The sequence below is a fragment of the Pholis gunnellus genome (assembly GCF_910591455.1).
Source record: "Pholis gunnellus genome assembly, chromosome: 12".
Taxonomy (NCBI): Eukaryota; Metazoa; Chordata; class Actinopteri; order Perciformes; family Pholidae; genus Pholis; species Pholis gunnellus.
Window position 1 is genome coordinate 24,944,559 of NC_136539.1, and position 27,158 is coordinate 24,971,716.

The 27,158-nt window shown below is 39.7% G+C and overlaps 1 protein-coding gene across 2 annotated transcripts in view; it reads right to left on the reverse strand.

The window, feature by feature from the left end:
• Window positions 1-5,367: 5,367 nt before the first annotated feature.
• gtdc1 (glycosyltransferase-like domain containing 1) overlaps window positions 5,368-27,158 on the reverse strand; it is a 44,903-nt gene continuing 23,112 nt past the window's right edge. For both annotated transcript variants that reach the window (XM_079169946.1, XM_079169945.1), the window contains 6 exons: window positions 23,051-23,160; window positions 14,748-14,889; window positions 7,982-8,052; window positions 7,810-7,901; window positions 6,372-7,073; window positions 5,368-6,341 (listed from right to left, as the gene is read on the reverse strand). In XM_079169946.1, the coding sequence (XP_079026072.1) occupies window positions 6,999-7,073; window positions 7,810-7,901; window positions 7,982-8,052; window positions 14,748-14,889; window positions 23,051-23,160 (490 nt within the window). In that variant the 3' untranslated portion in view covers window positions 5,368-6,341; window positions 6,372-6,998. The remainder of the gene's footprint in view (window positions 6,342-6,371; window positions 7,074-7,809; window positions 7,902-7,981; window positions 8,053-14,747; window positions 14,890-23,050; window positions 23,161-27,158) is intronic.

The window sequence follows — 27,158 nt, forward strand, 5'->3', positions numbered from 1 at the left end:
GACTGAGAAGACATTTAACGGATCAATAACAGTTTTTGTTTTGTAAGAATAATGTGAAGGTCAGGAAATGAAACAATGAATCATTTATTAGATTCTATTGTCCATTGAACACCTGAATGTTTATATGATGTGAACAATGGAACCGGTTCAACCTGTAAACGAGTCCTGAACCAGGAGAAGATGAGGCCGAGAGCTTTTCTAAAGCATGAAACACAAAGAAAGTCATAATATAACTTTTCATTGTTTAAAAGAGAATGAATATAAACGAAGAACATCAGTTCTGATGATGAGACAAATTATTGATGATCTCACAGAATCTGTTCTCTGGTCCAGTTTTTGGCTGCAGATCTGATTCGCCGCTGAAATCATCAGGAAGTAATCTGCCACCGGTCGCTAAGACGGATTTCATTAAAGTGCTCAGGTCAGAGGATTATATCCTGCAGGATCAGGATCAGGTCCACACGGGACTCTGACTCAACCTTCAGCCATCTTCAGAACCTCTGGATCCCCAAAACCTGCTCCAACCTTCTGATCTGATGTCGGGTGGGTTTTCCACGGATCTGATCCAGAATTCTATGGAGTCAGATTAATCTTTATTTTATTGAGTCAGATTAATCTAGAATCTGAAAGCTAATCGATGAACTGAAGAGATCTAAACTTCTAATATTTCATGTAAACAAACAGAACGTTTCATAACCGTTCACAAAGAAATCCTTCATTTAAGCTCCAGCTGATCACAATGAAGATATGAGTTTGTGTTCATGTAAGTTAGTAATAAAATGAACATAAATGTTTACAATAACTAATAACATTGTCATATTGACCTCAGCATTGAACGTCTCTATCTTCTGGGAGCAGCGAGCTGCTGAGGGAGCGGTTCAGGGTTCAGGGTTCAGGGTTCGGGGTTCGGGGTTCAGGGTTCAGGGTTCGGGGTTCAGGGTTCAGGGTCTTGCTCAGGGACCCTTCGGCACAGGACGCGTAGCTGTGAAGAGACTTCTCTGATTCATGAATCCTCGTTTCTGAACATGACGTTTGATAAAAACACAGATATAAGGTGTCCTCTGTGTTTCCACGGAAACACGTTTCCATCGGCTCATCTGAACCTGAGAGGTTCGTGGGGGAAGCCGTGCCCTGATCTCAGGTCTGCAGGCGGCTCACGCTGACCTCCAGCAGCTCCGGTTGTGTTTGTGTTGGCGGTTCAGGACTCAAAGAGGCTGAACCTGGTCCACTGAGACCACAGTAAAGAGGGAGGGTGAGGAGGTGACGGGACGAAGGACAGCAGCTGAGTAAACACTGTCATCCTCCTCCGTTTCCCATCAGCCACCTCTTCAGCTGCTCAGATCTCATTTCTATTGTTTGACTCTGAGCATCACGTTCTCACAGTCCAGAGTCCAGAGTCCATCCACTGACCTGAGGTCTGTGAAGGAGCCGCATTCAAAACTAAGACAATGAATGAAAAGGTGTTTCTTCTTCATCTCCTCCTTGTTCTTCCTCGGTCTTTTGTGAGGACAGTTTAGAAGGTGAGACGAATGAACTCTGTAATAATTATTGTCTTCATCTCCAGATTGTTTTTCTTCACCAGATAATCTGAGGACGAGCTTTTTCTCGACAGCAGCAGGATTTCACTGCTCATCACATTTTCCACACTTCATGACAGAGTGAGACTCTCCAATCTTAAAGCGCCGCAGATTAAAAGAGGAATTACAAAGTAATCTTAAATAATCCAAGCAGAGTTATTCTGAGGTCCGACACTCTGTCAATCACCCAGATTACACTTCAAATTAGCACGAAAACGCTCCGCAGAGACGATTACAGCTCAGAGAACTGTGATTAAACACTTCAACGTTTACACCCGATGATCTACATCAAAGCTCTCACAGGAAGTCAACGAAACTACTAAATAATACAAACAATAATACTTCCTGTTCTATATTATATTATTACTATCTACTGAGGTCCAGATCTCCAAAACTATGTGTTTACTTTGAGTCTAAATGGACTTCAGGTGGAACCTTAACGGGTTCTTGTGGTTCAGAGGATGAAGAGCAGCTCCTCCTCTTCCTCTGCTCTGTGATGAGGTCACATGAGCACATGATGACTATGGTCACATGACCACATGACGTCAGTCTATAGTTTTTATGATCCTGTTATTATTGCAGTCTTTGTTGTGGTCTCTGTGGGTCTGGATTCTATATGGTTCTGTGGCGATGTGGTGGAGAACCAGACCCTCTGAAGTCTACCTTCACAGAGACCAGCAGGTCTGATTTGCGTCTCCACGTCTCTCTATATATAAATGTTATATTTACACATCCACCTCTTCCTGTCAGCAGCCGTTAGCTTAGCTTAGCATGAAGACTGGAAACAGTAGGAAACAGCTAGCTGAGCTGCAGCTTCAGAAGGTAAAGACGCATTCAGCGTCAGGTGACCCACTGACTCCATATTTCACCATTAATTATAAATTAAAATGATTATTTTATGTTATTATGATAAAAGCTGCAGGTCTTCTGGTCTGAACCGGTTGACAGATTTAAATAGAAACTGTCTCTTCATCACAGCTTCACCCTCCTCCTCCTCATCTGCCTCCTGATCCTGAACGAGTCCATGATCCTGACCCAATTAGTGGAGCCTTCCAGGCGAAGAGGGGGGTGGGGGGGGCTCCCATGTCTCGTCATGCCCCCCCGCCCAGGAAAATTAGATGCTAATTAATTATCATCTTCAGCGGCACACGTCAGCTTCACATCAGGAGCCCTGCAGGCTGCCGAGTCCTGAACCTGATCCATGACACGCTACAGTCCTGATCCAGGAAACGCTACAGTCCTGATCCTGGACAACATGCTACAGTCCTAGTCCGGATCCATGACACGCTACTGTCCTGATCCAGGAAACGCTACAGTCCTGATCCTGGACAACATGCTACAGTCCTAGTCCGGATCCATGACACGCTACTGTCCTGATCCACGACACAGTCCTGATCCTGATCCACAACACGCTACAGTCCTAGTCCTGATAGCTTAGACTTCTTTTCCTTCAGACACTTCCTGTTCTCAGAGTTCTTTTCCTTCAGACACTTCCTGTTCCCAGAGTTCTTTTCCTTCAGACACTTCCTGTTCCCAGAGTTCTTTTCCTTTAGACACTTCCTGTTCCCAGAGTTCTTTTCCTTTAGACACTTCCTGTTCCCAGAGTTCTTTTCCTTTAGACACTTCCTGTTCCCAGAGTTCTTTTCCTTCAGACACTTCCTGTTCTCAGAGTTCTTTTCCTTCAGACACTTCCTGTTCCCAGAGTTATTTTCCTTTAGACACTTCCTGTTCTCAGAGTTCTTTTCCTTCAGACACTTCCTGTTCTCAGAGTTCTTTTCCTTCAGACACTTCCTGTTCCCAGAGTTCTTTTCCTTTAGACACTTCCTGTTCCCAGAGTTCTTTTCCTTTAGACACTTCCTGTTCTCAGAGTTCTTTTCCTTCAGACACTTCCTGTTCTCAGAGTTCTTTTCCTTCAGACACTTCCTGTTCTCAGAGTTCTTTTCCTTTAGACACTTCCTGTTCTCAGAGTTCTTTTCCTTTAGACACTTCCTGTTCTCAGAGTTCTTTTCCTTTAGACACTTCCTGTTCTCAGAGTTCTTTTCCTTCAGACACTTCCTGTTCTCAGAGTTCTTTTCCTTTAGACACTTCCTGTTCTCAGAGTTCTTTTCCTTCAGACACTTCCTGTTCTCAGAGTTCTTTTCCTTCAGACACTTCCTGTTCTCAGAGTTCTTTTCCTTCAGACACTTCCTGTTCTCAGAGTTCTTTTCCTTCAGACACTTCCTGTTCTCAGAGTTCTTTTCCTTCAGACACTTCCTGTTCCCAGAGTTCTTTTCCTTTAGACACTTCCTGTTCTCAGAGTTCTTTTCCTTCAGACACTTCCTGTTCCCAGAGTTCTTTTCCTTTAGACACTTCCTGTTCCCAGAGTTCTTTTCCTTTAGACACTTCCTGTTCTCAGAGTTCTTTTATTTCAGACACTTCCTGTTCTCAGAGTTCTTTTATTTCAGACACTTCCTGTTCCCAGAGTTCTTTTTCACTGAACATCTTCAGTGAGAAGTGACTCATGAGCTCAGAGACGATAATTATTCGTAATAATGTGTCGGGGGGAATGAGCGTCATGACGGAGTCTCAGTAATGAGCTGAAGGAATATTCACGGTGTGATGATGACATCTGGCAGAACAAGATGTCGTCCATCAGACTCCGTTAGTCGTCTACGAGGAGAGTCCTCCGAGGTGACGGATCCGTTCGGATGCTGACCTTATTAACAAAAACCCTCGAGACACATTAAACTAAATGGATCGTTTACTGCACAGCAACACGTTCACTGACATTCAGGAAAACACACGCTTCACAATCAGGAGATTCAGATTTAGTCAGATCCTCATGCATTTCATGTTTTTATATATTTCTATATATATATATATATATATAGAACCAGTTTCAAACAAATAAACATATATATATATATATTATATATAAATCATATTTAATATATATTTATTATAAATCATATTTAATATATATCTATTATATATCAAAATTATATATAATAACGTCTCCAAATGTTGTATTATATATAGTATATATGTTGTGTATATGTTTAAAATGTTGACTGAACAACCTGCATTCTCTCTAGTGTCCACCAGGGGGCGACTCCTCTGGTTGTATAGAAGTCTATGAGAAAATGACTCTACTTCTCTCTTGATTTATTACCTCAGTAAACATTGTAAACATGAGTTTATGGTCTCAATCTCTAGTTTCAAGTCTTCTTCAATACAGCATGATGTTCATTTAGTAAATGATGGTCCATTTAGAGTCACACAGACCATAAAGCAGGGGATGCTTTAGGGGCGGGGCTACACAGTGATTGACAGGTCTCTAGCAGAGACGTATACGGCGTCTCTGGTCCTATATGTGTATATATATATATATATCAGGATATAGTTCACCAGGAACATAAAGTTGGGGCAAAAACAAGAGGTTCAAATGATCCAGAAACCTTTTCCTCTTCTTCTCTCTAAATTATTTTCTCGTCTCCATCTCTGGTGTCCATATAAGAAGAGTAATTATGAGAAACCTTTTCTCTGTTTCATTATTGCAGAGAGCAGCGGCCAACGAGCAGCGGCTAACGCGTAGCAGAGAGCAGCAGCTAAAAGCAGCTAATGCGTAGCAGCAGTAAAAAGCTAACATGGAGCTAATTACGGCTCCTTTACTGCTCTGATGTCTCCTCTGCTGGTGAACTGAGGCCGGCCTTCATTTAAAAATGGATCTTTCATGTTTAAGTGAATCCCAGGAGAACAGCTGACAGTCTGCTCTTTGATGCTGAAGGTTTCTTTTATTTCTTCTGTACTAAACAGTCCTGATTACATTCACACATCAAACACACATTTAATGAAACATCCAGGGAAGTGTTCACGGTAATGTATCAAAGGCTGGGGGCAGGTGTGACAAAGCATCTCTCTGTGGGGGGTAAAAAGGTAATATTAACATACCAGAGCACTACGCTAACGTTAGCAGGGCTAAGCTACCAGTTTAATCATTACAACAGGGCACTAAGCTAACGTTAGCTAAGACGCTACAGAAGCTTGTGTACAGTATATACTGTATGTGTGTGTGTATGTATACATATATATATATGTGTGTGTGTGTGTGATGCTGGAGGTGTCTGAGGACCAATCACATCTCTCCATAGCTGACAGGAAGTCTCTCCTGAAGCGTTAAATTAACGTTTCTGTTCTTTGTTGATAATCCGCTTTCTTCTAAAAAGCCTGAAACTAAACGACAGAAACATTCCACCCTGAAATGAAACCTCATGAGTTAAAGATATTAAACCACACGACTCCCTCACTAAATATCATAGTTATAGTTATTACACTTTATATACTTTATATGAACGCTTCTCAGTGAACCAACTCTTTTGTTTTATTGTGATGAGTCATCATTTTATGGACTTTAGTTTTGTGCAAATAAAACTAATAAAAATAACTATTCTAAAATAAAATTGTCTAAATATGTACAGATGTATCATGAATATTTTTTACATGATATATATTATATACGGAATATAATATAACATTAACAGAACAGCATCAAAGAGTTCATAAAGCTTTCCTCTTCAGTGTCACATGACCCAGTGAGGGTGATGATGTCATCTACAGGTCACATGTTCCACCTGACTGTGTGCTGCTCTGAACACATGCTGCTTCCTGTGGGTCAGAGGGGGGGGGGGGGGGGGGGGGGGGGGGGGGGGGTCTAGATGAACCTTCTGAGCGTGCTCAGTAGCGTCTAGATGAACCTGAGCGTGCTCAGTAGTCTAGATGAACCTTCTGAGCGTGCTCAGTAGCATCTAGATGAACCTGAGCGTGCTCAGTAGCGTTGCTGCTGTCTCTCTGGATCAGCGCTCTGACGAACAGTGACAGTGATTAAAGCGCTCCATCCTCTGGCCGGAGGTCAGATATTAACACACAGTGGTTAGTTCCTCTGTAGCTGCAGGAGATGAATCACTGACCTGAGAACAGCTGCTTAAACATCTTAACTTCAAACATAAACACTCAGACTGAACCAGGATCAGTCTTTATGCTGCTTTAACAAACACATGACTCCTAGTTATTATTACTTCTGAATGATGTCATCAGTATTTACTATTGTCATAAAGTCTGCTTTGGTTTTATTGATACTTTATTTGATGAAAGACAAAAGTCATTTATCAGATTGTAGGTTTTGCTGATGAAGCATATTCTCAGTGTTTGATGGAGCAGATCCACTTCAGTCTGGTCTGAGTAGAGACCCTGACCTGGTCCTGGACCTGGCAGCTCAGGTGGAGCAGCAGAGAGAAACCACCGTCTGGCCTCCGCTCAGTCCCCCCCCCCCCACCACCTCCACACACATAAAACACAGACGTCCTCCAGAGGACGTTTACGGGTCCAGACTCTGAGTCAGACCTGAACCTGAACCACCAGAGCTAATGGAGGCAGGCGGTGCGTTCAGGGACACTCGGCTGACAGGAGAGTCTCAAACCGCTCCTTCAGTGACGTCCAGGAGAAGGAGGAGGTGTCCACCTGCAGAACATATTAGCTCCACTTTAATATATTTATGTTTCAACATGTTGGGGGACATTACAAACACAGGATGTTAGCTACACTTAGCTTCTAGTGCTAACTGGAGCTAACTGGACCTGGAGGGTCACAAGTTGTGACGCGGTGGAGGTCATGTGAAGTTAATTATTCGGTGCATTGTTAGGTAACAGTTGTGACTTTATAATATTAGAAGATGTCAAAGGTAAAGGTTCCCATCAGCCTCCTCTGTACTAAATACCAAATGTTAGCAAAGCGCTATGACTGTGCATTACATTAGCCGCTCGCTAGCTACATTGTTAGCCGCGGTGGCTTCTAGACACCGACTGAAGCTAACTCTGAGCTAACTGGACGGAGAAGCTAACTCTGAGCTAACTGGACGGAGAAGCTAACTCTGAGCTAACTGGATGGAGAAGCTAACTCTGAGCTAACTGGACGGAGAAGCTAACTCTGAGCTAACTGGACGGAGAAGCTAACTCTGAGCTAACTGGACAGAGAAGCTAACTCTGAGCTAACTGGACGGAGAAGCTAACTCTGAGCTAACTGGACAGAGAAGCTAATTCTGAGCTAACTGGACAGAGAAGCTAACTCTGAGCTAACTGGACGGAGAAGCTAACTCTGAGCGAACTGGACGGAGAAGCTAATTCTGAGCTAACTGGCTCCAGCAGTACCCTGATGCATCATGGTAAACATAGTGTTCCAGTTGTAAACAGTGGGTTACCTTGACTATGTGTCTGCGGGCGACGTCGGGCCTCCTGCAGAGCATCTGCAGACGTTTACACAGCTGCTCAGGTGTGGAGTACAGGTACTCTGCTGCATTAGAGAGCAGAGAAGAAGAAATCGTCGCACCATCACTGAATTAGGGTTCACTGTAACATCACAGGGTTTATTACCTGGGAATATCTCTGGGTACACTAAGGCCTTCGGACACAGAGGATAACAGCCACAGTGAACAGCTTCTAGCCTGTAAAACATCACAATATCAAAGGGTTAGTGCATAGAAATAATTATTTATTCAGACCAACAATGAAGAGTAACACCACAGATCATCTGTGGGACTAGATCTCTTCTCCTGGACCCTGATGACCTCAGACGCTTGTTATTTAAATATTCTGAAGATCATTGATGAATAATTAAGGACTTTTCCGTCTTTGTGTTGGAAACATTCATATTTAAAACAGTTCTGACTGAAACTGTTCATCAGAAACAAAGATCTGTTCTGGTCTGAGGGTCTAGGTTCTTGTCAGAGGGTCCAGGTTCTGGATCTCTGTGATCTTGTCTGAGGGTCCAGGTCCTAGGTCTGTGTGATCTGGATTATTGAGGTCAGTCCAGCTCTGTGATGTGAGTAAATGTTAATCTCAGATATAATTATCATGACTGGAGGGCTCCGTGATGATGACGTTAATCAGATTAAACTCAGAGATAATGAGGAGGAACTATTCTGCTCTACTGTTTCTACTCTGATGGAACAGACGGGACACCGGCTGGCTTTTATTCTGTGGACCTGAGCAGTTTGACTTTAATAACATTAGCTTCCCAATGAACTTATTAAGGGTTAATATGTTACAATGCTAATATTCATCATGTTTACAGATAGCATGTTCATATTAAAAACACTAGCATGTTAGCCTGTTACTATGCTAACATTAGCCACAGAGCAGTTTCTGTTTATTTAAATAAATGATGAGCACAGGATTTGTAGGAAATTATAATAAAATGTCATATATATTAATATTAATATGTATAAATAGAGTTTGTGGTCGTATAAAAAGATCTGAGCGCTCACAGAACTCCATGTAAATATTGAACCTTTTAAAGTGTGACCCTTCAGACTCAGGGGGGGATCCCTTCTGGTTTACAGACTGGGGGGGAGAGAACCCTCCTGGTTCTGGATCAAACACAAACATCACTTCCTCCTCAGGGACAACACGTCCTCTCATTGCTAACATAATGAGCTCCTGACTTCATTATCACAGTGTGAGATCTCTCATTATAAAACTCTCTTTATTCTAATGAAGTACCTGAATTCTCAGACTGCTGCTAGCATAGCATACTAACTTGTGCTCCTTCTATTCCTCCACCCTTTTTCTGTCAGACTGCTGCTAACATAGCATGCTAACATGTGCTCCTTCTATTCCTCCACCCTTCTTCTGTCAGACTGCTGCTAGCATAGCATGCTAACATGTGCTCCTTCTATTCCTCCACCCTTCTTCTGTCAGACTGCTGCTAACATAGCATGCTAACATGTGCTCCTTCTATTCCTCCACCCCTTTTCTGTCAGACTGCTGCTAACATAGCATGCTAACATGTGCTCCTTCTATTCCTCCACCCTTCTTCTGTCAGACTGCTGCTAACATAGCATGCTAACATGTGCTCCTTCTATTCCTCCACCCTTCTTCTGTCAGACTGCTGCTAACATAGCATGCTAACATGTGCTCCTTCTATTCCTCCACCCTTCTTCTGTCAGACTGCTGCTAGCATAGCATGCTAACGTGCTCCTTCTATTCCTCCACCCTTCTTCTGTCAGACTGCTGCTAACATGTGTACGTCTCACACAGTAAAATACGCGCCGGCTGGATCTCATTTGCGCTCTCGGATTTTGACAGTGATTTGCCTTCATAGATGATTATCATGTAATTGACAGACAATGTTGATATTGGCATTATCAGTTATGAGGTACACTACCGTTAAAAAGTTTGGGGTCACTTAGAAATGTCCTTATTTCTCAAAGAAAAGCACCGTTTCTTTCAATGAAGATAACATTAAATTAATCAGAAATACACTCTATACATTGTTAATGTGGTTAATGACTATTCTAGGTGGAAATGTCTGTTTTTAATGAAATATCTACATCAGAGTATCTGGAGCATCACATGTGTGGGTTGGATTATACTCTCAACATGGCCAGAAAAAGAGAACTTTCATGTGAACCTCGCCGTCTGTTCTTGTTCTTAGACATGAAGCTATTCCATGAGAGAGATTGTGAAGAAACTGAAAATTGACACGAAATTGTCTGAGTGACCCCAAACCTTTGAACGGTAGTGTATGTTTCTAAATGTCAGTGGCACGGTGTTTAAAATAAAAACATGAATATATCAACCTGTGTATTATTTGAATAGCTTAGTATTGAATAGAGAGGTATGTTTATACATGGCCCGGTTTAATATAAAACATTTGATACGATATATAGTCGAGGGTCGCTGCTCTCTCTGTCAGTGTGAAGGCCCCTGCTGTCAACAATTTGTTGTTATTAAAGTAGGTTTTTATTTCTATTATAAATAATTAGTTGTTGAAGTATTCTATTTATTTCTACTGTATAGTATTAGTTGAAGTATTCTATGTATTTCTACTAGTATCAGTTGAAGTATTCTATGTATTTCTACTCGTATTAGTTGAAGTATTCTATGTATTTCTACTCGTATTTGTAGAAGTATTCTATATATTTCTACTCGTATTTGTAGAAGTATTCTATGTATTTCAACTAGTATTTGTAGAAGTATTCTATGTATTTCAACTAGTATTTGTAGAAGTATTCTATGTATTTCAACTAGTATTTGTAGAAGTATTCTATGTATTTCAACTAGTATTTGTAGAAGTATTCTATGTATTTCAACTAGTATTTGTAGAAGTATTCTATGTATTTCAACTAGTATTTGTAGAAGTATTCTATGTATTTCAACTAGTATTTGTAGAAGTATTCTATGTATTTCCACTAGTATTTGTAGAAGTATTCTATGTATTTCAACTAGTATTTGTAGAAGTATTTTATGTATTTCAACTAGTATTTGTAGAAGTATTCCTTCAGACTGAATTCATTATAAATATTGAAGCACAAACATGAATCAGGAGCAGATCACAGATCAGCGCTGCAGGCCGACACTCACAGAGACGTTTGATTGGCCGAGCTTCAGAGAGCGGAGCGTCTGATTGGCCGATCGGCCTGCAGCTGCTGCAGAGTTCAGGTGACTGAAGTGTGACTGAAGTCTGGTTCACAGAGTCCACACCTGCAGGTCTCTACAGGTCTCTGCAGGTCCACAGAGACCTTGATGTGAAGAGACTGCTGGTTCAATAAAGTGTATTCAAGCTGTCGCTGAGGTGAGAACACTGAGCTGTAAATAAAGTATATTATTATATTATATATTACAGGTAAAGATTAATATACTAAGTGTTACGCCAGGATCCTGTTTGTGGACTTCAGCTCTGCCTTCAACACCATCACCCCGTCTCTGCTGCATAACAAGCTCTCTCAGCTATACGTGCCCGACTCCACTTGCAAGTGGATCACAGACTTCCTGTCTGACAGGAAGCAGCGCGTGAAGCTGGGAAAACACGTCTCAGCCTCCCGGACCATCAGCACCGGTTCCCCCCAAGGCTGCGTTCTCTCCCCTCTGCTCTCCTCCCTGTACACCAACAGCTGCACCTCCAGTCACCAGTCCGTCAAGCTGCTGAAGTGTGCGGATGACACCACCCTCATTGGACTCATCTCTGGTGGGGATGAGTCCGCCTACCCCGTGTGACTCCCCCCACCTCCCTGTGTGACTCCCTCCATCTCCCCGTGTGACTCCCCCCATCTCCCCGTGTGACTCCCCCCATCTCCCCGTGTGACTCCCTCTATCTCCCTGTGTGACTCCCCCCATCTCCCTGTGTGACTCCCTCTATCTCCCTGTGTGACTCCCTCTATCTCCCCGTGTGACTCCCTCTATCTCCCCGTGTGACTCCCCCCATCTCCCCGTGTGACTCCCCCCATCTCCCTGTGTGACTCCCCCCATCTCCCTGTGTGACTCCCCCCATCTCCCTGTGTGACTCCCTCTATCTCCCTGTGTGACTCCCTCTATCTCCCTGTGTGACTCCCTCTATCTCCGTGTGACTCCCTCTATCTCCCTGTGTGACTCCCTCCATCTCCCTGTGTGACTCCCTCTATCGCCATGTGACTCCCTCTATCTCCGTGTGACTCCCTCTATCTCCCTGTGTGACTCCCTCTATCGCCGTGTGACTCCCTCTATCTCCCTGTGACTCCCTCTATCTCCCTGTGACTCCCTCTATCTCCCTGTGTGACTCCCCCCATCTCCCTGTGTGACTCCCTCTATCTCCCTGTGACTCCCTCTATCTCCGTGTGACTCCCTCTATCTCCCTGTGTGACTCCCTCTATCTCCCTGTGTGACTCCCTCTATCTCCCTGTGTGACTCCCTCTATCTCCCTGTGACTCCCTCTATCTCCCTCTATCTCCCTGTGACTCCCTCTATCTCCCTGTGTGACTCCCCCATCTCCCTGTGCGACTCCCCCCATCTCCCTGTGTGACTCCCTCTATCTCCCTGTGACTCCCTCTATCTCCCTCTATCTCCCTGTGACTCCCTCTATCTCCCTGTGACTCCCTCTATCTCCGTGTGACTCCCTCTATCTCCCTGTGTGACTCCCTCTATCTCCCTGTGACTCCCTCTATCTCCCTGTGTGACTCCCTCTATCTCCCTGTGTGACTCCCCCCATCTCCCTGTGTGACTCCCTCTATCTCCCTGTGACTCCCTCTATCTCCCTGTGACTCCCTCTATCTCCCTGTGACTCCCTCTATCTCCCTGTGTGACTCCCTCTATCTCCCTGTGACTCCCTCTATCTCCCTGTGTGACTCCCTCTATCTCCCTGTGTGACTCCCTCTATCTCCCTGTGACTCCCTCTATCTCCCTGTGTGACTCCCTCTATCTCCCTGTGTGACTCCCTCTATCTCCCTGTGACTCCCTCTATCTCCCTGTGTGACTCCCTCTATCTCCCTGTGTGACTCCCTCTATCTCCCTGTGTGACTCCCTCTATCTCCCTGTGACTCCCTCTATCTCCGTGTGACTCCCTCTATCTCCCTGTGTGACTCCCTCTATCTCCCTGTGACTCCCTCTATCTCCCTGTGACTCCCTCTATCTCCCTGTGTGACTCCCTCTATCTCCCTGTGTGACTCCCTCTATCTCCCTGTGACTCCCTCTATCTCCCTGTGTGACTCCCTCTATCTCCCTGTGTGACTCCCTCTATCTCCGTGTGTGAAATGACGTAGATAGGTTTGCAGTTTTCAAGATGTAGATTTCAAATTGCATCTCTTACACACATGAAGATAAAGTTGTGAACACCGGCTGAATATCTATTATCAGAATCATTATAACTGTGTTATAACTACTGTGAAAAGAGAATACTGCTGTTACCTGATGTGTTTAAAGTGTTCGCAAACCAAATGTTATTGCACTTTTGTTCATATAGCAGCACCTTTAAAATAAAAGTGTGCAGTACACTACTTTTGAATTCATTATTGAATTTTGCGCATAACAATGCAAAAACATCATGCGATTAATCACGATTAAAAATGTTAATCGTTGCCCAGCACTAATATAAATATGTTTCTACTTTTTGCACTGTGTTGATTGTTGTTGGTTGTTTAATGTTATGCACCACTCGTCATGTCAAATTCCTTGTATGTGCAACATACCTTAGCAATAAATGTTTCTGATTCTGATTAATATTATATATTACAGGTAAAGATGAATATATTAATATTATTATATTATATATTACAGGTAAAGATGAATCTATTTATATTATTATATTATATATTACAGGTAAAGATGAATCTATTTATATTATTATATTATATATTACAGGTAAAGATGAATATATTAATATTATTATATTATATATTACAGGTAAAGATGAATCTATTTATATTATTATATTATATATTACAGGTAAAGATGAATATATTAATGTTATTATATTATATATTACAGGTAAAGATGAATCTATTTATATTATTATATTATATATTACAGGTAAAGATGAATATGTTAATGTTATTATATTATATATTACAGGTAAAGATGAATCTATTTATATTATTATATTATATATTACAGGTAAAGATGAATATGTTAATGTTATTATATTATATATTACAGGTAAAGATGAATCTATTTATATTATTATATTATATATTACAGGTAAAGATGAATATATTAATGTTATTATATTATATATTACAGGTAAAGATTAATCTATTTATATTATTATATTATATATTACAGGTAAAGATGAATATGTTAATGTTATTATATTATATATTACAGGTAAAGATGAATCTATTAATATTATTATATTATACATTACAGGTAAAGATGAAATGATTAATATTATTATATTATATATTACAGGTAAAGAATAAATGATTAATATTATTATATTATATATTACAGGTAAAGATGAATATATATTAATATTATATATTACAGGTAAAGATGAACACATTAATATTGTTATATTATATATTACAGGTAAAGATTAACATGTTAACATTATATTAATGATTACAGGTAAAGATTAACAGATTAATACTAATATTAAAAAACATGTTTTGGTTTTATTCCAAATTAAAATGAGTTGATTTTTAAGGTTTGATTTGAATATTCAGTCTTTTTTCTTCAGTAAAGTTTTTGAACAGTTTAATGTAAACATGTTTTTTTGAGGTGAAACTTTATGAAAACAGAATAAATGAACAAAGGTATTTTACTGTTAAATGATAACTGATCCACATGTGATCCTGATCCATGTGATCCACATGTGATCCACATGTGATCCACATATGATCCACATGTGACTGTCTGGTCTTAAAGAGACAGCATCCCTCAGACTCACATAGCAACCCCGAAGAACTCGTGTCGTGCGGTGGAGACGACCACGTCGGCCTGAAGAAGAACCTGCAGGTACTGGTCTCTGGACAGGAAACCCCAGTTCTGGATGTGAGGGTCCAGCTGAGGTCTGGCCTCCGAGAAGATGTCTGAAGAAAAGACCACAGAAGAAGAGAGCCTCTGCTTTATAAAAGACATGTTTATTCAGAAACTCACTTAGCATATAATGTCTGTTAGCTTAGCATATAGCATCGGTTAGCTTAGCATATGTCTGTTAGCTTAGCATATAACGTCAGTTAGCTTAGCATATAATGTCAGTTAGCTTAGCATATAATGCCTGTTAGCTTACCATATAACGTCAGTTAGTTTAGCATATAACGTCAGTTAGCTTCGCATAAAGACTTGTTTCCTCTCATAAACTATGAAACAGCTCTACATAAGTGCACACAGAAGAGAAACTAATAGTTATTGTTGTTATTGTGGGAGAAAAATGTATTTGTTTCTTGAAATATATTTGTGTAAAATCAATCATATGTTCTTCACTGAGACAGGGAGTCTAGTATAGAGCCGTTAGCTTTTGAGTTTTAACATAAAGTCATAAAGTCAAAGAACTGCTCATCAACAGCAACAAAAAACTCCAACATTTGGCGAGCCAGCCAGGAGGAGGACTCCACGGGGATCTTTGCTGTCTCACAGACTGAACATGAGCTCAACATGAAGCTCGTGTTCATCGGTGGTGTTCGGGTTAGTTTAGTATGTTCTGTATTGGTGGAGTCGGTCTGTGAGGAGGAAGGGATGGCTGTGAAGGTGTGGAATGCACCAAAATTGGCACACTTGTCAGGCCCGGTGGAAATAGACGTGATATAGGTGCCATATTTGTGTGTAAAAAAATGCCACTCCAGCGCCCCCTACAAGTTGGACCGGCGACACCCCTCTGCCAGTATGTCCGATTTACTTGAAATTTCTACAAAAAAGCCTCAGCTCCACCGAATTTTGTGAAAAACTCATTTTTGCGAACTCCTCCTAGAGGCTTGGTACGATTGCTACCAAATTTGCTGTGGATAATAAGTGGATTGATATCATCTAAAATCATTCAAAGCTTGTTGATACCACATTGCGTTTGGAAGATTTAGACCAATAATCTTCGTAGGGGCGTGGCTTGTATATCAATACACATAAATTTCTAGGACTGCCTTTTATCTCTCTCTTAAATCAGCTTGTGTACTAACAACTAAGAAAAGAGATCATATTACTCCTGTATTAGCTTCTCTGCACTGGCTCCCTGTAAAATCTAGAATAGAATTTACCTCTTGAACCCTAGGCCTATTTTTAGCACTCTGCTCGAAAATGTCTTACCCATACGCCAGAGAGTGTAAATCTCTAACTACAAGGTCTATTTGAATAATTTAAATGGCATAATAACACAAATAAATGTGAGCTTTGTTAAGATGTGTACATATCCATGTATATGTTACAGGTAAATGCTGGACGAATGTTTAACACAGCTCAAATTGAACTTTGAGCTGAAATTTTCAGGTTTGCCTTTTTTTTTTTGCCTAAAAAGCACTTTTATTGATTTGAAATGATGCAGAAGCCTAAACTCTCCCAAATCAGCAGTCCTTTAAAAAAAAAATGGCTTTGATAAAGTGAAGTATGCCTGAGAAATCAAGGTCAGCTGAGGTCGGCCAACGTCAATTCTGATTTTGGAAGCAGCCGATATAGCTGTTTTATTGTACTTTTATATACTATCTAACTATATATTTCACTTCTTTTATCACTAATAGTGTTCAATCTATCTAATACAGCAGTTTGGCATCATTTTGAGAGCCTGGGCCCTATAATAACCTGTAAAACATGGCTCATTTTCGTCTGAATTTCAGTTTTACGTGATGTATTTGAACCTTACTAAAGCCTGTGATTGGCCGATTTGCGCATGTGACATAAGATTTGAACCGGAAGAGTCTGAGGAGTGTATGATCCAATCTTTGAGTTGTTTGACAGAATTTTAAGCCAATAAAATAATTGAAAACCGTGATCCGCCCCCATGGGTCAAACCCATTTGCCAAAACTGAAATAGGTCAAATGTTAGTTTCCCTAAGAATTAGATTGATCCCAATGTCTTCAGGAAACAGTTCAGAGCCGTCACAGGATGTTGATAGAACAGTAGGACCCGGAAATATGCCTTTGTTTACATCAGAACAGCACAAAGGTAAGGAGTTTATGAAATATTAGCGGTGAAGCTGGTGTGTTGTTCTGGTGCTTGTTTGCTCACAGCTCTGTGGTGGTTTCACGTAGATAAATAGTGAAGATATCTTTGGATTCAGTGTGTTATTGGCGTGTTTTCTGCTATTTAGATTTTCCGTGTTAGCATTTAGCTTCTTCTTATTAGCGCCTACCGAAATGTGTGGTCGGCTCAGCCATGGCGAAAAAAGAGTGATATTGTGGACATTCTTTGAGTTGTTTATTTGAGTTTGTGTAGAGTTGTGTTTGGAGTGTGTACACTGGCTTGCAGGATAGTGTTGAACAGAATCTCTTCGTTAATTTGGTATGAAGCATTAATAATATTTTTGTATGAAAAGTCCATTCTACGACATTTGGAACAGAGCCTCGGAACAGAATGGAGACCTTTTTGGCATCTTCGGGTCCAAAGGGTTTTAAAATCCTTCTCCTTACCTACAAAGCCCGAATTGGTCAGGCACCATCATATCTTAAAGAGCTTATAGTACCATATTACCCTACTAGAGAGCTGCGCTCCCTAAATTCAGGGTTACTTGTGGTTCCTAGAGTCTTAAAAAGTAGGATGGGAGCCAGAGCCTTCAGTTACCAAGCTCTTCTTTTGTGGAACAAAGCTTTCCGTTTCAGTCCGGGTGGCAGACACACTCACCACATTTAAGATTAGGCTTAAGACGTCCTAGGATACACTGAGCTCCTCTCTCCTCTCCTTCTGTATGAATCGATGTCCCATTAATGCTCATTACTAACTTTGCTTCTTCCCCGGAGTCTTTGTGCTCTCTCTCCTCACAGGGTTCCATGGATCGTGGTTATATCTGGACCCTGGTCCTTCCTCCCGCCCTGGCCCTGCTGACTCTCACTGCTAATATCATTTTTTCTATTATTACTCGCATTACTATTTTATATTACCTATACCAGTGGTTCTCAAGTGGGGGTACGTGAAGGCACTCCAGGGGGTACGTGAGATTTTTTTTAAATAGATTTAAAATTAGCATCCATTCAAAAATCCTTGAAAAATAGTTATTTAATAAATATTCAAGAAAATATAAGTGTAAGTTCATAAACTGAATTTTATATTCAGTAGGCTATTCAATTTCATTATCCTAAACAATGCAATCTTCAGTGTTAACACTTTAATAAATCAGACACTGATTTTTCAACCATAAATGCTTTGCGCTGGTTAGCGGGTACTCATATATATTAAATGTTCCACAGGGGGTAGGGTTACTGAGAAAAGGTTGAGAACCACTGACCTCTACCATTAACGCACATTACTGACTTTGCTTCTTCACCAGAGTGCTTTCTCACCTCACAGGTTTCCGTGGATGCGGGTTATACCTGGACCTGGTCCTGCCGTGGTTCTGTCATATACATTGAATGTGTTGTAACTCTGTTATGCTGTTCATTCTGCACACATGACATTATTGCACTTCTGTCCATCCTGGGAGAAGGATCCCTCCTCTGTTGCTCTCCCACAGGTCTCTCCCTCTTTTCTCCCCATTAATGGGTTTTTGGGGAGTTTTTCCTGCTCCGCTGTGTTCCGGGACAGAGGATGTCGTACGTGCACAGATTGTAAAGCTTTGTCATTTTTCATCGTTTTCTGCCTTTGTACTTTAACACATTCCTACAGAATTTATGAGATCGACTTCAAATTTGCTCTTTAGACCTTTGTGATGAAAAGTTATCAAAATCGTGAGTTTTCTTGGAAGAGCCTTGATGTGGCGGCCATTTTACCTCATTCGACATGAAAAAGGAAGTTGTTATAACTCCAAGGCACATTATCCAATCCAACATTTTCAATAATGTATAGCGCCACCTACTGGCAAAAGGAAAAGTCACATTTTATACTTTTATTTACTCTTCTTAGCCAGTTGACCACATCAAACTCAAATTTGGTAAGTATAGCCTTAACACATTGAAGATGCTTCATCATGAATATTGAGATTTTTCATTGAACCCTCTTGCCCAGGCAACGCATCATTCGCCATGAAAAAAGAAGCTGATGGTTCACTTGGGATGCTCCAAAAGTCATGTAACTTTGTACATGTGTCATAGGTGATGGGAGGACATATTGTACAAGGGTTTTTGGCTTGGCCGTTTTAAATTGCCTCCACAGCGCCCCCTACAAATTTTCAAAATATCAGCCTCAGCGCTACGTTTCACCTACATGTATGAAATTTGATATGTATATGTGAAGTCTCTTGGGACCATGCTCTAAAACGTACCGGAAGTCGGCCATTTAGATTTTTGTGTCATTTTTGGATAGATCTTTGAACAATTCTAGTCGCTATACTTTAACGAACTCCTCCTAGGAATTTTGCGGATCCACTTCAAATTTGGTCAGTACAATCTAAAGACCTTTGTGATTAAAAGTTATCAAAAGCTTTACGTTTGATTGAATCGTGTAGCCGTGGCGTGGCGGCCATTTTACGTGACTACCCATGAAACAGCAAGCTGATGTATCTCCACAGGACTTGCTCAAATCTGTCCCAAACGTGCCATGCTTGATAACAGTCGTGGCTTGATGTCTACGAGCCAATTTTACATCTAAATCAAAGCGTCACCTAATGGCGAAAGGAAATCAGCATTATTAGACAAACAATATCTGATTCACATGACATTTACATGATGTTGTCTACACTTGATAGAGCAACATAATGCATGTTGACGTGCGTTGTTTAGCGCCACACAGTGGTTACAGGAAGTAGTGGACTCTTAGTAGTAGTGGTCAAATACTCCAAGCAGGAAGAAAATGTCTAACTCGTGGTCGCTATCCGATGGCCGCAGACATTCTCGGCCGCGTAAGCTGAGGTCTCGCAAGTACCCCCGACGTACGCAAAGGTGGGAGGGCCCGTTCATCATTCATTATAGGGCTGCAACAACGAATCGATAAAATCGATAAAAATCGATTATCAAAAGAGTTGGCAACGAATTTCATTATCGATTCGTTGTGTCGCGCGATTATTACGCCACTCAATAAGTCGTGGAGATGTTTGAGTGTTCACAGCAGCTCGGAATAATGGAACAGGACTCCGGTTCTGTAGCTGACGCTGACCGCCGTATAAACGTTGCCATGACAACACCGGAAGTTGATTTACGCGATTTGTATTATTTTTTGTTTATTTCTGCAATTATAATACATTACATGTATTGCCATTTTGGGTACCTTGTGTTAAACTCGTAACTGCTTCGCCGTTGTTTTACTTATGATAGACGAGCTTTTGTTTTTGTAACATGACCATTAAACCGGAAGTTAAGCGGAGCTCAGAAAGATGAGAAATGGCGGTGAAAACAGCAAATTTTTTCTTCCCATTCTGTTATTCTACTGCTGGTCTACCAGGCGAACACGGTAAAGTTTATTCAGTTAACTCATTAAAGTACTGTTATACTTGTAGGTGATGAGAGACAGAGTATTTTGGGTAACCCACTGAACCCCACTCCTGATATTAGTCCATTTCTTTTTTTAAATTATTACTTTAACAGCTCAGGGATGTTCAAGCAACCTGTTTGTGCACTTTCTGAAGATGTTTTGCACTGTGAATTTACACTGTCAGCTCTGTTTTTGAAAAAAGGGTTAGAAATTAATGCTTTTGTTTTTTTATCCGATTCATCGATTAATCGAACAAATAATCGACAGATTAATCGATTATTAAAATAATCGTTAGTTGCAGCCCTAATTCATTATCATTCTTATTATCATATTATTATCATTATTATTATGTTATTATTATTATATTATTGTTATTATTATCATTATTATTAGTGAGTGAGCAGCATGTTCGTCTTTTCTATAATAACATAATATAATAAAGGAGTTGAAATGAGTTAAAATGATAATATGTCATAAACTAAAAGCTCTAATTAATAGAATATAAGTTTCTTCCGTCTGAAGAGAAATAAAGAGTGATTTTTTAAGAAGCGTGACGTTTGTGTCCGTAGCAGAAAGAACAGGTGAACGTAATCAATAACCTTATTAACTACATCACAGTCCTAATGGATTAACTTCATAAACATCTTCACAGACATCAAGCTTTACTGTCACACTGTTTATGATGCAGTAAAACTTTGTCTTAATATCTCAGAGTGTGTTCATTAGGTTAAAACACACACACACACACACAGTCATTAATACACAAACACACACACAAAAACACACACACACAGTCATTACAGCATCATCAGCTGATCCTGTGACCTTCACATCATCTAATAACACAAACACACAGAAGGTGAAAGAAGTCAGACTTCATCAAACTAATGTGATGAAGAAACTCCTCATCATCAATATTTATCTGTTATTATTATGAGCTTCTGAAGACTCCGGTCATGTGACCTCCACGTCTAACCAACAAACTTAGAAAAATCATTTTCTGTGTGTGTATATGTGTGTATTAGTGTGTGTATGTGTGTGTATGTGTGTGTGTATATATGTGTGTATTAGTGTGTGTATGTGTGTGTGTATATGTGTGTGTATATATGTGTGTATGTGTGTGTATATATATGTGTGTATTAGTGTGTGTATGTGTGTGTATATATGTGTGTATGTGTGTATATATGTGTGTATTAGTGTGTGTATGTGTGTGTGTATATGTGTGTGTATATATGTGTGTATTAGTGTGTGTATATATGTGTGTGTATATATGTGTGTATGTGTGTGTATATATATGTGTGTATTAGTGTGTGTATGTGTGTGTATATATGTGTGTATGTGTGTGTATATATGTGTGTATATGTGTGTGTATGTGTGTGTATATGTGTGTGTATATATGTGTGTATTAGTGTGTATATATGTGTGTGTATATGTGTGTGTATTAGTGTGTGTATATATGTGTGTATTAGTGTGTGTATGTGTGTGTATATGTGTGTGTATTAGTGTGTGTATGTGTGTGTATTAGTGTGTATATGTGTGTGTATATATGTGTGTATTAGTGTGTATATATGTGTGTGTATTAGTGTGTGTATATATGTGTGTATTAGTGTGTGTATATGTGTGTATTAGTGTGTGTATGTGTGTGTATATATGTGTGTGTATATGTGTGTGTATTAGTGTGTATTAGTGTGTGTATATATGTGTGTATTAGTGTGTGTATGTGTGTGTATATATGTGTGTATTAGTGTGTATATGTGTGTGTATATGTGTGTGTATTAGTGTGTGTATATATGTGTGTATTAGTGTGTGTATATATGTGTGTATTAGTGTGTGTATGTGTGTGTATATATGTGTGTATTAGTGTGTATATGTGTGTGTATATGTGTGTGTATTAGTGTGTGTATGTGTGTGTATATATGTGTGTATTAGTGTGTATATGTGTGTGTATATGTGTGTGTATTAGTGTGTGTATATATGTGTGTATTAGTGTGTGTATATATGTGTGTATTAGTGTGTGTATGTGTGTGTATATATGTGTGTATTAGTGTGTATTAGTGTGTGTATGTGTGTGTGTATTAGTGTGTGTATATATGTGTGTATTAGTGTGTGTATGTGTGTGTATATATGTGTATTAGTGTGTATATGTGTGTGTATATGTGTGTGTATTAGTGTGTGTATGTGTGTGTGTATTAGTGTGTGTATATATGTGTGTATTAGTGTGTGTATGTGTGTGTATATATGTGTGTATTAGTGTGTATATGTGTGTGTATATGTGTGTGTATTAGTGTGTGTATGTGTGTGTATATATGTGTGTATTAGTGTGTATATGTGTGTGTATATGTGTGTGTATTAGTGTGTGTATATATGTGTGTATTAGTGTGTGTATATATGTGTGTATTAGTGTGTGTATGTGTGTGTATATATGTGTGTATTAGTGTGTATATGTGTGTGTATATGTGTGTGTATTAGTGTGTGTATATATGTGTGTATTAGTGTGTGTATATATGTGTGTATTAGTGTGTGTATGTGTGTGTATATATGTGTGTATTAGTGTGTATATGTGTGTGTATTAGTGTGTGTATATATGTGTGTATTAGTGTGTGTATATATGTGTGTATTAGTGTGTGTATGTGTGTGTATATATGTGTGTATTAGTGTGTATATGTGTGTGTATATGTGTGTGTATTAGTGTGTGTATGTGTGTGTACCTGGTACATCAGTGAAAGTCTCTCCGAGCACCGACAGATGAAAGTCGACTTGTTTCTCTTTCAGTTTCATTAAAGTGGAGAAAAAGAGTTCAGGGTTCTTGTCGTGTTCCCTGAAAAACACACAAATATTAACTATATATTAGTGCTGGGCAAGTTAACGCGTTATCGCATTTATTTTTTATTAAGCGACATTTTTAACTCAAGAACCGGCAGCAAGTGGTGAACAGCTGTTTGTGTGGCGTCTCTTCCGTCTCTTCCTGTTTCCTTCCCCTACAGTCCCCTGGGTCCTAAGTCCCTCCATGTACAGCTTCTTATCACCCTCTATGTACCAACGTACATTTATAACAAACACCACACATATTACGCTAATCAGCGTAGCATAGTGTCTGACCAACATACCAACAACAGCAAAAAATACATTTAGTTTTTAGAGTTTTTAAAGTTGTGAAAACCGGCTGAATATCTATGATCAGAATCATTATAACTGTGTTATAACTGCTGCTGTGTGAAGAGAATCCTGCTGTTAACAAGAACCTGATGAGTTTAAAGTGTTTAAACCAAATGTTGTTGACCTTTAGTTCATAGAGCAGCACTTTAACATAAAAGAGCTCAACACACTACTTTAGATTCATTATGAACTTTAACACAACATTATTGAACAATGAGATTAATCGTGATTAATCGCAAAAAAATCATGCGATTAATCACGATTAAAAATTGTAATCGTTACCCAGCACTACTATATATATAGTTAAACTTAAGCATGATTGGACATACAGTGGTGTGTTTGTGTTGCTCTTCTTCTGTGGTAATGATTGGACATGCAGCGGTGTGTTTGTGTTGCTCTTCTTCTGTGGTAATGATTGGACATACAGCGGTGTGTTTGTTGCTCTTCTTCTGTGGTAATGATTGGACATACAGCGGTGTGTTTGTGTTGCTCTTCTTCTGTGGTAATGATTGGACATGCAGCGGTGTGTTTGTGTTGCTCTTCTTCTGTGGTAATGATTGGACATGCAGCGGTGTGTTTGTGTTGCTCTTCTTCTGTGGTAATGATTGGACATGCAGCGGTGTGTTTGTGTTGCTCTTCTTCTGTGGTAATGATTGGACATACAGCGGTGTGTTTGTTGCTCTTCTTCTGTGGTAATGATTGGACATACAGCGGTGTGTTTGTTGCTCTTCTTCTGTGGTAATGATTGGACATACAGCGGTGTGTTTGTGTTGCTCTTCTTCTGTGGCAATGATTGGACATGCAGCGGTGTGTTTGTGTTGCTCTTCTTCGTTGGTGTCATGTAATCTGCTCTGAACAGATGGATTATTGCTTTTATTCCTCAGAGAGTTAATCTGTGTTTTAATCTGTTTGTGACCTGGATCCTCAGATTACTGCTCGTCTTATTGCTGCTGGAGGGGGGGGGGGGGGGGGGGGGAGACAGCTGTTTCAGGTGAAGAAGCTGGAGCACCATGAACCAGAAAGCATCAACTACACAACTCTCTGATTTCACTGCTCTTTAGATGGAAGTGTGGAGCTCTTTGATCTTATTAGTAACTGAATATCACATGTGATCCCAAATGAATGAATTATAACTATTATTAAGTCCATTATATTTAGACTTTTTCACAATAAAGTGTATTTTATTTAGACTTTTTCACAGTAATTGTAAATCTTGATTTTGAAAATCACCTCTTCGTTCAACATGAAGCAGAATAATTAATGACATGTTAATGAGCTCTCTGCTCCCACTGAGCATGCTCAGTCCTCTGCATGTTAATGAGCTCGTCACTGAGCATAAACAGTGTTTTACTGTGTTTATGAATGAGATGACGCAATAATTAATACTCACTAACTGCTGTTAGAAGAAGAGGAGGAAGAAGAGCACAGTTATGTGTTCGTCATCATCCTCTCTGTATGTGTATATATATATATATATATATATATATATATATACATCCCACCACTGATATATATATCAGTGGTGGCCGTCAGGGCCTGCAAAGCCTTCTCTGCTGGCTTAAACAGAATCACAAAGTTAGAGCTATTTTATAATGTTTCTTAAATACACTACATGTATCATAATTTATATAAATATTGTTCCCATTATCTTATCTTCTCATTGCACAGCTACTGTGCTCCTCAGTTGCTCTGCTTCAGTGCAGCTTGTTTATAAGATTTATATATTATATAGATTTGGACTATATGCATTGTCCGTTAATTATGAAGCATACCGTCATGCACAGAGTTATTGTTTGTTACGCTAGTTTAGCGTAGCCTCCCAGAAGTGCGGGGCCTCAGCTGTCTTTCTGTTCCGGGTTCAGAGGTCACAGTCCGGTGTCTCCTACGTGAGCGCCGTCCACCAAAAACATTATATTTCCCACAATTTCAGCTTCTGCATTTTCCAAACGCACTAGTATTATTCAAACGTATTGTTCGGTTCATAAACCTCGTACCGAACGGTTTAATACGAATACGTGTGTTGTTACACCCCTAGAAACAAATAACCGTAGCTGTGGCTCATCATGAGGTTATTATGGGGTGGTTCAGATGCAGGACAGCACTGAAGGCCCAGGTATGAAATGCACGGCCGCCTCTGATATATATATATATATATATATATATATATATATATATATATATATACACACTATATATATATATATATATATATACACACTATATATCACACACACTATATATATATATATATATATATATATATATATATATATATATACACTATATATCACACACACTATATATATATATATATATATATATATATATAGCTATACATATAATAGAGGGATGGTGGCTCACAGGAGTCAGAAAGGTTTTGTAGAAATGAATAATCTTTGAGTCCAGAGGGAGAAGCTGAGAAATGAAATAATCTGTTCAGTTATTCTTCACCTCAGGAAACATGGAGGATCTGTTTGACCTTCACACTCTTCTACTGTCTGTTCACTGTATCCAGCATCAGACCAGCAGCTACCAACACACAAATATAATATCATAGAAATATAAAAACAGTCAGCTCACTAACTCATGGAAGTATACAAAAAACCTTTAGCCTGCAAATCAAAGGAATAAATACATGTTTTAATGTGAAGAGTTTGGTTTCATTGACGGCAGTAAAGAGAAACAAACCAGTCAAATATATATATATATTAGTGCTGGGCAACGATTACAACTTGTGGTCACGATTAATCTCATTGTTGTGCGCATAGTTCAATAATGAATCTAAAGTAGTGTTTTCACTCTTTTATGTTAAAGTGCTGCTCTATGAACTAAAGGTCAACAACATTTGGTTTAAACACTTTAAACTCATCAGGTTCTTGTTAACAGCAGGATTCTCTTCACACAGCAGCAGTTATAACACAGTTATAATGATTCTGATCATAGATATTCAGCCGGTGTTCACACCTTTATCTTCATGTGTCAGAGATGAATTTAAATAAACATCTTGAAACCTGAAACCTATCTACGTCATGTTTTAATGTTTGATAAATTCTCAGTAGTGATAACTAAATGATGTGATTATTATACATATTACAAACTAAACACTTTAAAAACTCTAAAACAATCATTTAAATGAATCATTTATTTGTTGGTATGTTGGTCAGACACTATGCTACGCTGATTAGCATAACATGTGTGGTGTTTGTTATAATACTATAGTACTATGAAGGTCTACCCTGAGCCTTCCTCTCAGCACTGGTTGTGTTCATGCTAGTGTGTTTCTGTACGTCTGCTCTGGTTTCTGCTCTGAGATGTTTAAAGGAGATGAACTCATGACTTCTGGTGACTAGTAGTTCTCTTGAACACTATGTTGAACACACTGACTGTAAGTCTCTTTGGATAACAGCGTCTGCTCAATGACTGTGATGTGATGTGATGTACGTTGGTACATAGAGGGTAATAAGAAGCTGAACATGGAGAACCTAGGACCCAGGGGAATGTAGGTGAAGGTGAAGAAAACGGGAAGAGACAAACAGCTGTTCACCGCTCGCTGGCGGCTGTTCGGCCGAACAGTTCTTGTGTTAAAAATGTCCGCTTAATAATAAAAATAAAACTGCGTTAATGCTCGATAAAATAATTGTTGGCGTTTGTGAGTTAATG